The 16,488-nt window shown below is 48.8% G+C and overlaps 1 protein-coding gene across 6 annotated transcripts in view; it reads right to left on the reverse strand.

Moving 5' to 3' along the window:
- The window catches only part of Bcor (BCL6 corepressor), a 44,532-nt gene that overhangs the window by 12,804 nt on the left and 15,240 nt on the right, over positions 1-16,488 (reverse strand). For 4 of the 6 annotated variants that reach the window (XM_090326876.1, XM_090326878.1, XM_090326875.1 and 1 more), the window contains exons 2-6: positions 12,231-12,356; positions 10,820-10,898; positions 6,874-9,720; positions 6,153-6,206; positions 5,478-5,664 (exon numbers count right to left, since the gene is read on the reverse strand). In XM_090326876.1, coding sequence (XP_090183002.1) covers positions 5,478-5,664; positions 6,153-6,206; positions 6,874-9,720; positions 10,820-10,898; positions 12,231-12,316 — 3,253 coding nt within the window. In that variant the 5' untranslated portion in view covers positions 12,317-12,356. The remainder of the gene's footprint in view (positions 1-5,477; positions 5,665-6,152; positions 6,207-6,873; positions 9,721-10,819; positions 10,899-12,230; positions 12,357-16,488) is intronic. The other 2 variants (XM_090326879.1, XM_090326877.1) reach the window with 1 other exon arrangement.

Genomic DNA, 16,488 nt, shown 5'->3' on the forward strand with positions numbered 1-16,488 from the left:
CACCAGGATACCACTTGCGTGTCTACTGGGGAGATAATGAAGAAAGAGGGGTGCAGTGGTATTGAAAGAACGAGGGAGGGGGAGGGCCTGACACAGCAGAGACAGGGGTTCCTAGTTCACATTCAAGTTCACAGACAACTTCAAAGGGTTTACTCTCATGCTGCACACTGAAATATCTATCCCTGAATCAAGGGACGGTTCCTATATCCTGTCTAAAACAGGGGGCCCTACATGAGGGGCTCTGGTTGGTCATCCCACCAGGGTGGGCCTGATTCCTCACATGCAAGCACTCACAGACAAGACCCCACCCCCTTCATGGCCATCGGTGCCTTTTGTAGCCAGGCTAGAGCTTTGCAAAACTGCTGGTTGCAGCCACCCCACTGTGGGTTGCTTCTGTTCCCTGTATTTGCAGGGCAAGGTGGGGGGGGCGGCACAGCAGCTGCCAGCACCTGTTCTTTCAATCATCCAAATCCAACAAATAGCTACACAACTTCTTTGCTAATCACATTTTTCCCCAATACACGACAAAATATAAATGACAACTCTGCAACAACCAACTGCAAGGTTCAGTATTCATCCTTGACCTGCTAAAATGAGCCTTGGCAGCACCGATCACCCCCAAGGTAGAAGTGCTTGTCTTAGTAGCATTGAAGTGATCTGCCAAAGGAGGCTTCTAGATGAGCTTAAGCACATGCCTCCTTCCAGTGCCACAGGAACACTGGACTAGCTCATGCATGTCCTCCTCTCCAGGGGTCATCTCCCAGCATTTAGAAGTGGTCAGTGACAAGTGTCGCCTTGTAACACAAGACTGAATCTTTCTCACTAAGGAACGTCAACTGCCCCTCCCCCTTCTCATGATGGTACATCATGAGAGAGAAGAGCTCCGAAGCCAGGCCCTCCTGAAGATGCCACCACAGAGAGCTGTGGGTACACCTGACCCAAGGACATTGGCCAAGGCAGGCTCCCTATCAGCAGAGTCTCCTATATAAAGCCTACAGCTTACACCAACCAACCAAAAGATATGCAGGCTGCAAACACCTCTACTCACACTAATGTAGAAGGCTGGGTCACTGCACTCAGCTTGATGGGGATAGTGAATTGTTTTGTTACTACAGAAAGTAACAACACCACTTTACAAACTCAGCTCCTTTCAGCCTATTTTTTTTTTTTGGTGGGTTCAACTCTGGGCCTGGGTGCTATCCCTGAGCATTTCAGCTCAAGGCTACCACCCTACCTCTGGGCCTGGGCACTGTCCCTGAGTTCTTCTGCTAGCTACCGCCTAATCCTTGAGCCAAGTCTTACTTCCCGTTTTCTAGAGGTTAATTGGAGATAAGAGTCTCAGGTCCTTTTGTGCCCCAGCTGGCTTTGAACCTTGATCCTCAGATCTCAGCCTCCTGAGTAGCTAGGATTGCAGGCATGAGCCACAAGTGCCCAACTTTCCTTCAGCTTTTAAGACCAGAATAGTCCAGCCAGCTGCCCCACTCAAGCAAAAGAAGGAGCCACAGAAGGCTAAGAAAGATCCCTCAAATGTGAATTCATTTCTGTAGTTTTTAAACTTTGAAATGTCACCCTCTCCCCTCCCCCCACACTCTTTCCGTTAGCAAGATTCTCAACCCTGAGTGTTCTTTCGCGTTCACTTCATCTTATACTTGAACCCTGGGACACATGTATTTTTCTAAGGCATTGGGGTGGGGGGTAGGATTTGTATGGCCCACAAGAAAAGCACTTGGAAGAGGAAGCACTTATTTCATTTTTCCATGCTCAAGAAGGCCCCTGATCTTACTACCTATGTCTCTTCTGGGGCTGCACGTCTGGGAAAGGCTGCCATGTTGGGGTGGGAAGGGCTCTCACAATGAGGTTGGCAGGCAAAGCTAGAGAACATGCACACCATTTGGCATTTGACTGTAACTGGGAGACTGTGGGTCACTGTACACACTCAATCCCTTTCTGCCTCATGCTGAGAGACCACCCCCAGAGATGAATGCTTGTGGTTCCACTGAGGAACTCTCATATGCCCCACACCTACTGCTTTCTTCCATTCCGAAAGTGGGTTCACTCTTTTCTCCACCCGCAAATCTCTCAAGGCAAAGATTCCATCCAATTCTCTTTAGCTAAGGTCCCCAAGGCCTTACATGAAGGTAGCCATGAGCCATCAAAGCTCCTGAAGAACACCCATCCTTCTTGCTCTAGCTACATTCCTGCAGGCTTACTTAGACTTCCTTAAATGAGGTCAGTCCAATCACTAGTTACTAATGATTCCCTGGAAAGCATGGGACTTTCAAGCCACTGCTGCTACCCACTCTTCTTCATGTTATTCAGGATGGAACACTTGCTCCCTGTAGCATGGTCATCTGCCTTGTAGCACATGCATCCCATAATTTCCCATGGTTAAGCCAGTGTAACTCAAAGAGGTGTCACCATGGCAACATTTACATGTCACCATAGCAACAAAAGCAACTTTGCCACTGTTGGCCACTGTCACCGCCATGTCCAGTGAGTTCTAAATACCATGGTGAAGTTTGAGACTTTGGAGAGTCAGCGAGGTATTCAAGTCCCCTCTGCAGGTAGCTCTGTCTTCTCCATGGGTGGGCCAAGACATTGGTACCTCTCTGTTCCAAACTGAAAGTGTCTCATAAGGCTTGTGAGAAATTTCCTAAGTCAAGAAGTCATTCCCAGCCCTTCCTCACAACTCCTGCTTAGACACTGCCAATGGCTACCAAATGGCTGGCAAAGGACAGAGATGGCCACTTGTTTTCAGTGGAGGGGAAACAAAAGGTCAGTGCTTCCTTGTCTCTCCACAGCTTCAAAATGCATGGCTCCTAACAATGAACTTTCAAGTTGAGGAGACTCCTTCCTCATTCGCTCATTTTCTAAAATAAAAATCTAACTCAGGCTGGACACAGTGACTCACACCTGTAATCCTAGCTACTCAGGAGACTGAGATCTGAGGATCACAGTTCAAAGCCAGCCCAGGCACTAGAGTCTGAGACTCTTATCTCCAACTAGTCACCAGAAAACAGGAAGTGGTGCTATGGCTGGAGGGGTAGGGCAGTAGCCTTGACCTGAAGAGCTCTGGGACAGTGCCCAGGCCCAGAGTTCAAGTCCTATGACCAATAACAACAACAAAAAAAATCTAACTCAGGAGCCAGGTGCAGGGGCTCATACCTGTAACCTCAGCTACTTGGGTGACAGAGATCAGGTTAATCAGTAATTCATCAAAAAGTTACTGAATCCCCATCTCAACAAAGTAGATGTGGTGGTACATACCTATAACCCCAGCTACTTGGGAGGGGTAAGTAGGAGGACAGAGGCCTGAGGCTGACCTGGGCCAAAAACCAAGTTCATAGGGCACCTGTCTAGAAAACCCCATAACTATTTTTTTTTAAAAAGCAAACAAAAAAAGCCAATTCTGCCACCACAGAATAAAATTAATGTACTTCTTTACATAAGCCCCTCCCCAACAAGATACCCAATTACATCACAAACCACTGGTACTTTATTAGTGGAAAGCTGCCTAGGAAAAGGGAAGGGATTAGAGGGGACATCATGCATTCATTGGTGAACCCCACCCACCCCAGCTGCCATACTGTTGCCCAGGCTGACTCTTGCCCAGGATGAAATGAAGAGACCCATGCAAAGCAGGACCCGGTTAACTTGCACCTGATTGGATCCAGGCATTGCTATTTCCTCTCCTCAAAGAGGTAGTGGTGCCAGCAAGCAAGGGCAAATGCTCCTTTAGGGTATTCCTCCTGGTTAAACTCCCAAATCCCCCGAAGGAACTAAAGATGGTGACCCATCCACTTCCTCAAAAAGAACCTCTGGCCTTCCCCACCCCTCCTGCTTTTCTCTGAGCAGGCAGAGCACAGGGTGGCCACTCCTGGAACTTCTAGTTCACTGGAGGGATGGGGCCTTTGTGTACCTCCCTGTCCTTGGGTCCCACTCCCTTCAGCACTCTGATTTCCCTCCTTCCCCTTCTTTCCTTCCTTCCTTTTCTCCCTGCTCCCCTTTCTACCAGAGTTTGAACTCTTGGCTTCATGCTCTTACTTGGCTTTTTTGCCCACCGCTGTACTCTACCACTTGAGGCATGCCTCCTCATCCAGTTCTCACTCTTAGGTTCCACAGGGTGGGGTGAGGGATGGAGAGAGCTCCTTGAAGAACACATATGGGTAAAGACAGATCCGTGAACTTAAGGGCACTTGGCTATAGTGAAAAACCAGAAAAGGGTTGAAAGATAAGAAACACCTTCTCCACTCCTTGATCATCTGACAGCCTTCCTCTAGAGTTGGTGAAACATTTTTAGGGCAAGTAAGGAGAGATAGGTAGCCTTATTAACCACGAGTATCAGAGACAGAAGGCTTTCTTTTTTACACTTCACCTAAGAGCAGCGTGGACCCTCGACTGGCCTTGTCCATGCCATGTATGAGGTCAAGTGTAAGGAAATTTCAGGTACACCAAAAACCTTAGCCAAGTGGATAAGGCCACACTTTAGTAGCAGCTAGATACCTTCTTCAGCACCATCCCACAATAAACCAGCCCTGTTAACTTAGATCCTAGACCCCAAGGAAGAGCTGGAGGGTGTGTTCTACATGGTCAGAGCATGCACTCTCTGAGCACAAATTCTCCCCTCAACTGCACCAGACATGCAGGAACCATGCTTCACAATGATAAACCCATAGGAGCAGTGCCCCTCGATGCCTTTCTGTGTACCCCATGTTCACCTACACACCCTAAAATTCACCATCACCAATGAAGCTTCTGAGGGTCAGAGCCATACTCGAGTTTGAAGCACATTAAAGAGAAATACTTCCTCCAATGTCTGGGTGGCACATCCTATCTCCTGGGGAATCCAGTAAGCAACTCCAGAACTCAGGCTTAGTCTGTGGGGGTGGGAGTGGCTGATTGTTGGGAACATAGAGTGTCCTGAGGAACGTACTTTTTCCTCTCCAAGACATAAGCCACACTGTCTGGTGAGCAGGGCCCCCTTGTCATAGGCCACACTCTCAATTCTGCTGCCAACAACTCTCAGAGATGACAAACAATATGGACTTAACACATACTTGCTCTCATCTTTAGGGTGTCTTATCTAACTCAACAAAATTATGATCTGGAGGGAGAGGAGGGAAAAAAAAGCCCTTGCCATTGTGCCATTGTCAATGTGGGGGTGGGGCAGTGGCATTCCATAATTACAGAACAGAACCAAGAGATTCCTACCACCACCTTATATTGTGGACTACGGGGCCCAGTGTTTCTTTGAAAAGAAGAGAGAATTCTAGGAAAGTATCTGTCACAGGTGTGGAGTTCCTGGCTAGTGCACATTCAGAAAGCAACTCTACAGAGTTTCTCCAAGTGATTAGTTCCCCAAGTGGACCCGAGGCCATCAAAGGTGAGTCACTTCCTCTCACCTCCCTGGGTCCTGAGAGCAATGTGTCCCCATTCTCACTGACAATGCCAAGCGAAATCTGCTTGAGTCTACTCACATCTCTCACTGTCGTTCTGGTCAGCAATGGCCTCCTCCAGGGCGACCGACTTTGGCTTTTTGTCCTGATTTCCTTTCAACCTTTCCCAGTCGGCTGGGCTGAATTTGCAGACCTCTGAGTCTTTGGTTGCTGGGTGGCCACCTTCTCTCTCTTTCATCTCCAACTCTGAGAAGCGCATCATTGCACGCTAGAAACAGAACGGAGACGGAAAAAAAAGAAAACACAACAACCTTACCATAAAAGCTATTTCATGTGCCAAACACTAAAGGAAATTATTTTTCAAAGGAAAGTTTGCCCAAAAACCAACCACAACTTATGAGATATAACTCAGATATTTTAAAGTTTAATAGATAAAATTTAAGAGTATGGATATGTAAGTAGTCACACATTTCTTTATCCATAAAGTCATGTGCATAAAGATACAGATGCAGTGTGTATGTGTAGCCATACACACACTATTGCAGAGAGACAGACATTCTCTTTGGAAGGTAAATAAAACAAAACAAAAACAACGCAAAAGAAAACAACAAAAGAAAAACACAACAGAAAAGAAATAAAATGCACAATGAATAAAGACGACCATGGCCCACAAACTTCCCTTTGTATATTTGGAAATGAAATTTAAACTCAAAAGGTTTATGGAAGATTCTAGTAATAAAAATTTGAAGAACTGACCTCACAGTAAGCAGCGGGTAGACATAAAATACTGTCCTCTTGTAATCCTTCCATCTATGTAATTAAAATGGGCACTCAATGGATCATTTAGATAACTTCATCCATTTTTATCAGCATAAACCAATTTTTTTCTTAACATTGCAAAACAATTTGGCTTTATTCATCTTTTAATTAAAAGTAAAATATTTTAAGGAAATTCCTATATAACATCTATCATAATTCACTAGCAAATTAAATACATACTCTATCCCTTTAAAGCGAGCTTTTTCTCTTTTTCCTGTCTTTTTGGTGAGAAAAAAATTGCACTATTCCCAGACATGCGGCTGTTAGGCATCTCCACCAAGTATCAAGTAAGGCATTCTAAGCAGTGTTTTCTAGATACATTGTTTTAACAGGCAGAGAAATCAAAGCAAATTGATAGGTAAACTCATGCAGTCTTTAGACAGCCCTCATAATCATTAAAGCTTGCTATCAGCATTCCAGTAGAGTTCTCTTATAAGCTACAGAGTAAGTAACTTCTTCAAGTACGTATCCTGACGTCCTCACGTCCCCTTACTGAACACATTTCATACATTCAAATTACCACAAGCGTCATTAACCATATCTGCCTGGTGCCCTGCCTGTCTTACTGTCTTAGCACATTCCCCCAAATCCTCTTTACACATTTGCAAACTGACAACTGATCAAAGGGAGTGAAATTCGGGGGTGGGGGGCAGCTCACCTGCAATGCCCTCTGCTCCCGGCTGAGCTGACTGGAATCTGCATACAGTTCGGTAGTGACACACTTGAATCGGTCACCCACGTAACCCGCCGAGTTGGCAATTCTCTTGGCCAGCTTTGATGGCTTCGGTTTCAGCACTTTGCCATCGTTGGATTCTGCCTCCTCAGCTCCATCTTTGGTATAGGTGGGAGTGACGTCCACACTTGCAGGGGCACCACCGCCCACACAAAATGGTTTGGGATCTTCTTGGGTTTTCCCAAAAGTTACAGCAGGGCTCTCGCTCCCCAGAGTTGGCTCCAAGAATGGAGTTGCGACTGGCACCCCGAGATTCTCTTTGTTGGTTGGTGGTGGAACATTGTCCTTGCCTAAGCTGAAGACTGGCTGCCCTGTAGCCTGCTTGAAAGGGTAAGCCTCGTGGAAGTCACCGATGCGCCCCAGCTCCTCTCGCAGAGAGATGAAATCCCGGTGTTGCTGCAGGGCTAGATCGGCTGGGGGCTTGGTGGGCTCGGTGCTCTGGCCAACACTCTCGGCTGTGAAGCCGGATTTGGATGCATTTGCTTCGGTCTTGGCATCGGATTCTTCTCGAAGAAGGTCCACGTAGACAAGCTTATCACTTTTGATGACAGTCTTCCCTTGGCTCCAGCTAGGTGTCGACTTCAGATTCTTGTCAGCGGGGACTTCGGGGTGCAGCTTGGTGCTGCTGGCCTCTAGCATCTCAGAAAAGCGACTGCGGAGGCTCGCCTCCTCATAGCGGCCTCTCTCGTGGGATCGAGATCGCCTCTCGGGTTTCTCTTCTTTAGTGATCTCGATGGGGGTGTGTGGGATCAACATGGGATGCACCATGCCCAACCCCAGGGCATCTTGGTAGGTCACGAATTCCGGCCGGCCTGTGGGCAGCCCATAAGGAAGGCCAGGCTTTGGGGCAAGGTGCCCAGGAAACAGACTGCCATTGGGTAATAAGACTGGGTGAGGATACACAGGTCCTTTGCCATGTAAAGAGAGGGGGCTTATAGCGATGCCCTCAGGTGCTGGGTAAGGGAGGTAACTTCGGGGGTAGGGAATCGGTGGGGACCTGAATGCTTCATTTGGAGACAGAAACAATGAACTTGGCGGAAGACCGTTCTCGTTTGCTTTAAAACTTGGTTCTGGGTTGCTAGCTTTGGCGCCCTTGCTGCTGGTACTGCCACTGTGCTTGGCAGGCATGGTTGGGGGTTGGCCCACATGCTGAATGACGGATGGTGTGGTGTCCATGGTGCTCCTGCTGGTCTTGGTGCCATCTGCATTGGCGTTGGGGGCTGGCGATGCAGAGGCTGGACGGCCTGCGCTCGACACTGACCCAGAAACATTGGTGATCACAGCGTCTGTGCCACCCATGCGAGGACATGAGGAACTCCGCTGCTGCGGTATCGCCCAGTCCAGTGTCTTGTTTTTCAGAGACAAGCTTTTGCCATTGTTCTCTTCGTTAGGACTTGGCCCGGGCACCACCCAGGATGAGGGAGCAGTGCTAATAATTTCAGATCTATAGATAGCACAGCCGTTTCCTGGAGGAGATAAAGTTTCTTTTGGAATCTCACTTCCGGAGAGCACTAAGCCACTGGCAGCCCGGCTGTGAACCAGGACTGTGGGAGCCATCTTTTTCATGTGGTCAGCTTTGGAAGCGTCAACATCCACCACTTTTGAAGACAAGTCTAGCGGCTTGTCTGTAACGTCTTTGGTAACCGTCTGCTTTTCCAATAGAGGAGGGGAGCCCCCATCTTTTCGGTCTTGAACCGTTGCCTTCCGCAGGTGCCCAGACACTGGCTGAGCACTCTCACTCCCATCTGAAGCCTTGGGGTACTTGCTGTTTGAGAGCCTGGCCGTGGGGAACTCACTGCTGACTGTCATGTATGGCTTCGACAAGGTGACCGAAGGAGAGGTGGAGATCCTGGCGTAGGGCTTATGGAACTCAGAGTAGGTATCTGCAGTGGGCTGGGTGGGCAGGTGAACCCGGGGTGTGGGCCGAGGCGAGGGGGGCAACAGGAGAGCTGCATCCCCTGGCAGGCCACTAGAGACCGCCTTGGCCGAGGGCACCCTTGGCTGTTTACTGTTCTGGATATGAGGGTAGGCGTGGGAATCGACAGGGTTCCCGGGGCTGACACCCATCTTCCACGGGAGGCTCTTGTCTGCACAGTGGACTAGAGGTGGGATGGCGGGGGAGGCCGAGGGCGTGGAGAGCCGCATGGGAGAAGCCAAGGAGGAGGGGATGTGGGGACTGACGTAGTGAGGAGGGGGCAGGTAGAGAAAGCGCTCCCCGTTGGTGCAGACCGGAGAATACAGTGGCTGGGCCAAGCTGTAAGACTGTTGAGGTAGCAAGGCCTTGTACATGTTCAGTGAATACTTATTTGGCGAATCAAGGAAAGGGTAGATGGCTGGCGTGGCCCCCTCCATGTAAGGATTGACCCAGGGCAGCCGCAGGTAACTAGCACCATTGATGTTGAGTGGGCTCTGTTTGTCACTGGTAGGCCTGTCCAAGCCCAGGGTTTCTGCCGTGGCTACAGCACTTTTTTGTATTCCAGGCGGTGTTTTGTATATAGCACTGAAGCCATTTGGGGGCTTTCCAGAGACGGCAGAAGCTTCCACGGTCTCAGATGTATTCGGTTTGAATTGAATCTCTGGATTTCTTTCAGAAGAAAACCCAAGGCCACTGAGAGTGCTTGTAGCAGCCTCTCGACCCTTCTCCGAGCCCAGTCCACACAAACTGGAATAGACGATGTTTCCAGGGACCCGGAGGCCTTCCCGGATGAGCCCAGTGCGGTCCATGCTCAGTGCTGCCAGGCCATCAATCCGATGGGCGGTACTGGTGTCCACCTTTGCAGAAAAATAACCAAGTGTTACTCTGGGACATGCAACAAGGCAAGGCACCCATCCTGAAGAGAAGTGGCCAGCTAATTCACATGACTTTCAGCCTTAATATCCCAGGCTCCACTGTTCCTTCCTCCTGTTTTCTATCTGTCTCACCTCAGTTCAACTAGGACCCTGTAAATCAATCATTGACCCTTTTGGATTCAAACTCCCTTACATTATTTCACTCATCTATGAACTCTGAAAAATTCAGCTTTTCAGCAAAAATTCTCTGCTGCAGTAGATAACATACCAAGTACAGATATTCTACTTACCGCCCTCATGGGGTTAAGAAACGATCATACTAATGCTCCAGGGCCTGGTAAGTGGGAGGGAGGGGCCATTTTTTTCTTGCATATAGACAGGTAGACGTTATTTAACAGGACAAGACTCAGTGAAACAACAGAACAGGAATAGAGGACTTTATGGCTATCCCAATCAATAAAGAAACCAAGGGTTAAACTTGGTTTTGTGCGCCACCCCCTTAGCCTGGGGTGCTGTCTCTGAGGTATGTTTACTCAAGGCTAGCGCTCTACCACTTTGAGCCACCTCGATGCTTCTGGTTTTTCTAGTGGTTAACTAGAAAGAAGAGCCTTGCAGACTTTCTTGCCTGGATTGGCCTTAAACCATGTTCCTCATGATCTCAGCCTCCTGAGCAGCTGGGATTACAGGCATGAGCCACCAGCACCCAATGTTGGTTTTTGTCTTTTGACTTCTCCTCCACGGTACCCAAAGGGGCAGTCCTGTTTCCGATATTACTGAAAAGTAAACTCAAATATTTGGGCTACTACTACTCAGAGGTAAGAAATGTATCCAGGTCAGGGCATTAATGTAGCACATAGCTTATGGAAGACAAGGCATCACAAATCCTGCCAGTATCCCCAGGGATGGGGACCTGTGTCAAAGGAACACATTGCCAAGAACTTAGGTGAAGACCTTGTCCTGTACAGAGGCTTTCTCTACTCAGCCTTGAAACATCCTGCCAATGGTATGCAAATTAGTGCATGATTGACTACAGATTGCTGATATTCAGATATCATATCAACAGGCATCATTAATCTCTTACCACGTTGTGATTCAAGGGATTCTCTTCCCTCAGTTCCAGTCTGGTTTTTGAAGTGTCACCATCATTTACGGGAATTTTCCTATTTAAAAGGACACATCAACTTCATGAAAATGTTCCTCACTGAAGCCATTTTTCACAGATCTCTCTAATGGGGTGCATTTCTAACCCCATTAAAAAATGTCCTTAGCCTCCTTGTCATGACCCAAATGGCATTTCAACTTGTCCTGGAAAAACAAAGGCAAACCTTTCAAGAATTATAAGCATGTCCCCAAGTGGGCAAGCCAAAAATTAAGTATGATCACTTCTCCAGCAGGGTCTTTTTTTTCTCTAGACTGGCCAAGTGTTGTCCTAGCCAATCCTTCTAAGCTATTCTGCAGGGGAGGCATTAAATAAAATGGCTCAGACTACAGAGGCTGGAAATCCCAAGTTTATCACTTGGGTGTTAACCATTTAGGGCCAGGCTTTCAAAACTTTCCCCCAAAACAAAGTTAGGGGCTGAGTCCTAGGAAAATGGTTTCCATGGTGATAATGAAGTCATATTTGACTGCCTTTATCAAAATGATGGGAGAGAGGGGGAGATACACACTAGTATCATACAAATGTCAGCTGCTCCAGGCTGAAGAGGAAGCTGCACATCTGTGCCAGGCTGCTGTGGCTGCCCTGGGACTTGTTATCAGAGAGCATCGATAAAGAAAGCACTCGGTGCCAACTTCCAAATCCCCAGGATAATGCCGCTGACAAGCAGCAGAGAAAAAGTTTCGTAGTTACCCCCACAGAGTCGCTTCAATCATCTACTGTTTAGCTGTCTCTACCCCTCTCTAAAATTACTGATGAGAAAGCCTATCACAGCTGATGGGCAGCTAAAACAAAGGGGCCACGGAGTGGGGGTGGGGAAACGGAGGACGGGGGGAGAGATGGCCTTATGGGATCAGCAGCACAGGACAACCCAAAAGCCCAGGCTCCACAAGAGGGAGAGGGTGGCCATGTCCTCGCTTATTACTAAGCAAACTATTTGTTTTAAAAGCACATGGAATGCGGATCCACCTGGGCCCACACTCCTGACATTTAGAGTTAAAGCAGCATATAGGCTGGGATTAATTCTCCTTCATAAATATGAAATAATAAATTAAGGACGAAAGTGCACTGAAAGGCCGCTTTAGGGGCTAATCTTTTAAAGGGCGGCAATGCTTCGCTGAGCCAGGTTGCCTGTTAAAACTGTAAATCAAGGGCCGCCAAGCTAGGCTATTGGGGAGCTCTCTCCCCCAGCCTTTTCAGGCCCCCTCTGACTGTGAGCAGGCAAAGGAGGGAGAGGAAGGGGGGGGGGAGAGACCTTGTGCATGAGATCTGCTTGGAGTGGCGTGGGGGAGATGAGCACTCCCTCCCCAGGCTTGGCCCAGGCAGGCATATTCACCTGTCTTCGCTCGTCCCACACATGCGAACCCTTTCGCTGTTCATCCAGCTGTGAACGTTCCCATACAGGGGGGTTGCTGAAAGCATGTCGTCTTCTTGGATGGCAGCTTTGCTTCAAGCGTCTAGTCTGTTTAAAAAAAGAAAGAAAAAAAAATCCCCGGAGCTTCAGTAAAGGAGAGCCAAACGGGGAACGGAGAAGGCCTCTTTTGAGGCAATTCATACAGGATGCAGACTGTGCTTGATGGTCTACAGATGTCCACAAGCCAAGGACCCACCTGACCCAAGGCTGTGGGAAGTGGAGCAGTTTAAAACTAGTGTGCAGCCCCTTGCCCAGGCAAAGTGCACATTATATGCCCACCCCACCCTTCCTGGTCTTTGAAAGTCGTCAGAAAAGAATCATTCTTTCTCACTACAAAAATGAAGCTTTCATTCAAGGAGAGGCGACTATGTCAGTAGGTACAGGGACCACTAGGGACCAAGGCCACAGCAGTTGACAAAAACTGACCCCATGGTGGTGGGTCTACGGCTCAAAACACAGTTCTATTTCGAGGACTGAATTTCTATAGCTCTTGTGTGTGTAACTCACAAATGAAGGGTGGAAAAGAGTCGGTGGGTTGGTGAGCAGGCCCCACCCCAAGTCCTAGATTAGATTAAGCACCTAACCCGGGTGGTTTTGCCTGGGTGGTTTTGCCGGGGGAGCTGCAAAGGGAGGCAGCTGAGTAATTCAATGACGCCTGCTCGCTGGGGACAAGAAATCATTAGTGAGCGCACAAGTCTTTGCAGCCCAGGCTGATGGGCTCCGAGCTGCTGGCACATAGAGAACATGGGCAAAAGCCACCCCATTCCCCACCTCTGGAATGAGGGGGAGTGATGGAGGGGAGGGGTGCAGCAATGGCTGGTGATGCAGAGGAGCCCAGACCCCCCACCCCACCCCCACCCCCGCCCCCGCTTACCTTCTCTGCCCACTGCCCCCACCCACACCACATTCTAGTTTGCTGCATGAGTGAAGGGTCAGGACAAGCTGCATTTTATTAACAGGATTATCACGGCGCGTGATTTATCCTCGTGCAGGATTTTAATTGCTCTTTGGAGGTTGAGCCGTTTCTTTTGACTGCGCTTCAGCCCATATCCTGCTGTTAAATGCTGGGTTAATAAGTAGGGGAGCCTTTAATGCCTGGGACCGATGGCCCTCGGCAATTCCCTGCTCACAAACACACATCTTAGTTTTCCTTGTCCAGGACAGGCCACAGCATTTTTCTAGAAGACCTAAACCTGAGTGTGAAATAATTGGTGTGCAGATATCAGGGGAACTTTTCTTTCTCCTCCCGCTCGCGCGCGCGCACACACACACACCCACACAGTTTCCTAAAGCCCAAATGTTCCCTTTGTTAGCAGGAGAAAATATGCAAATGCTTGCTTTTACACTTTAGCACACAAGCAGGAGCAGACTGCCAGGTCGTTTGGGTGGGGGAGTGGGGGGTGGAGTGAGGGGAATCCAGTCCAGGGAGTCTACAGTGACTGGAGGTGGGGGTGAGGGTGAGGATGGGGGTAGGGCCCAGGGAGGATTGAATCCAAAAGCTAGGCTGTCTTCCTTTCTTTGTCCTAACTAGGTCTTTTGTCCATCAGCAACCCCCACCAGCCCCATCCACAGAATGTCTGTTAATCAAAATCCATACGCACCAACACATCACGCATAGTCAGAGCTCAACAATGAAGCTGGAAAGGAACGAGAGGCCTGGAAGAAGAGGCAGAAATCTGCAGAGGCGATGTGATGGGCAGGCTGAACTTCCCTGGGTAGAGTATCTTTCTTGTTTAAGGGCCATTTCTACAACACCTCAAACAACAACAACAAAAACCTGATTGGGGTGTTAGGGAAGGTTGGGGGATGGTCTCATGGGCCTTTTCTTTTTCTCCCCCATTTTCAAATATACTAAACAAGTGGGAAAGGCAACACAATCTTTGCTTGGGTAGATCCCAAGACAAATTCCATGGAGTATCTCCTTCCCAGACTCTTGCTGCTTATTCTAACAAAAGGAAGGCACTCTGGGTGGCCTAACAGAGAAAGTGGAATAACCATTCCTTAGTGCCAGGGTAGTGTGTGTGTATGTATGTGTACGCACGTTTGAGCATGTTCCTGTGGCCTGGACCTCAGTCAGGATGTGTGTGTGTGTGTGTGTGTGTGTGTGTGTGTGTACGTGCGTGTGCACACACGAGCACTCATCCGTGTGACCTCAGGCTTTGGCAGTGGGACTGACTGCACCGCGCCATGTTTTCACTGTGCACACAAATTAAATAAACCCAGAAATTCCCAACTGATCAAACTGGGGTGGGGGTGGAGCATAGGAAAGTTTATTTTCTGGATGTCCCAGTTCTTAAAAGATGGCCTTCCTTGAAACTAGGGGCCTCCCTCCACATACCCCAGAGTTGCCACTTGGAAATAAGGAGGATCTCTGAGCACTCGAGGAACACCACTGAATGTTTGATCCTTCTTCACCCAAAAGGCCAGTGGCTGCTTCTCTGGAAAAGGAGTAGTCCAGTAAGTGCCTGGGACCACTGGGTACTTAAAGCTATGTTCCCTACCGCACCCTTTCCAGAGCTTGTCCTTCAGAGTTTTCAATATTAATTCCACATAGATAAAAGGCAGCAGCCATCAGGATGAAGCGTTCTCACAGCCACGGGATCCGGCAGGAGGCTGTGGCCAGGAGTATGTTTCAATGTCTTCGAGCTGTGTGTGTGGTTTGGCTGAACATAAAAGATTGAGGAGGGTGGACATTGCTGGATCCTGCTAAGAAGTGTGTGTGTACACACACACACACGCACACACACACACACAATCTTTAGCTGCCCCATGAACTTTTTGTGAACTGTTTAAAAGTGGAGGTCTGTTGAACAAACAGCGGCGCCACTGCCAGCCATAATTTCATTGCAACCAGCTAAGGACTTTTAACTCTTCAGGTGCCTGGCCAAAGATGAGCCGAGTAGAAAGGGCCAGTGAGCCTTGTGACCCTGCCTGACAGGAGGCCATTCTCCAGGGTGACAAAACAAGAGTGACTCAACCCCCCCCCCCCAACAGCAGGAACATTCTCATCAGAGGCAGTTCTGCTTACACCAGCCATTGTTGGAGAACAGGAATTAACATCACCCATACCTAGGCTTCCTCTGGGATTTGCAACACAACAAGGGAACAGAGTTAAGAAACAGGAGAGGCAAAAGGTATAGAGGTGCTTGCCCAATCTCCATTTCTAGAAGCTGCCATTGAAATCGCTGAAGCCACCGTGGTTGGTTTTTTTGTTTGTTTGTTTGTTTGTTTGTTTGTTGTTTAAGGCAAAATGATTCCAAACACTTTGCTGACCCTTGGCCATGGGACAGATGCAATCCAGTGACAATCAGAGCACTTCTAGGCACTCTGCTGCTACATATGCGAGAGGCTCATCTGCCCTCAATTTTCAGCCACCCCCCCAGCCCCACCGCATACACATGTAGGCTCTGCTTCTAGAAGTGCCAAGATGTGTGAAATCACTCATGAAATGAACCTTACAAGCACCAACCTGTTCCCAGGGTGAGCAGCTAGGCTTTTACCTTGGCTATAGGAGCACAAGGGGACAAGGGTGGGGGATGGGTAAGTGCCAAGTGAAGATGTCACAGAGAAGAGGCCAGGCAAGGAAGGGAGTCTGAACAGCCTTGGAATGGTGGTAGCTGCCTCCTGGAGCCTCACCACAGGAGGAGTCTTGGCCTAACACAGTGCAGGCACATGTGGTGTAGGTTTCAGCTCTGAGTACAGAGCTTCGGTGAAAGCACCAGAGTGCTTGGGTCACCGGTTAGATTTTAAGCAATCATTTGCTCTAGAGCCAAAGGTTAGGGTTAAGAGTAGCTGAGCACGGGGAGAATGGCCTGCTTGACTTCCAAAAGGGATCAGAGGGACCAATGTTAGGGACTGTCCACCCGACCTTGACATTCCCAGGACAGACCACTGCTGCTTCTGTACCAAGTGTCCAAGCAGCACCTGCCATTATGCTGATTACTGCCTGTGGACTGAGGAAAAGGACTGAAAAACGTGCTCTCCCTTTAAGGCTATGATGTACCTTTGCAGACACCAGAGAACAGGGCAGCCACGGCCCCTCCTGGCCCCTTTCCTTTGCATCAGTTCGCTGTAGAGGCTGGCTGGGGGGGGGCGGAGAAGCTGCAAACCCTACCTCCCCCCTTTTCCAACGTTCTAAGTTCTCTCATCTCACTAGGCTGCCGTGACCTCCATCCATCAG

This window comes from Megascapheus bottae, chromosome X (assembly GCF_031878675.1).
Source record: "Megascapheus bottae isolate mThoBot1 chromosome X, mThoBot2.hap1, whole genome shotgun sequence".
NCBI classification, from domain to species: Eukaryota; Metazoa; Chordata; class Mammalia; order Rodentia; family Geomyidae; genus Megascapheus; species Megascapheus bottae.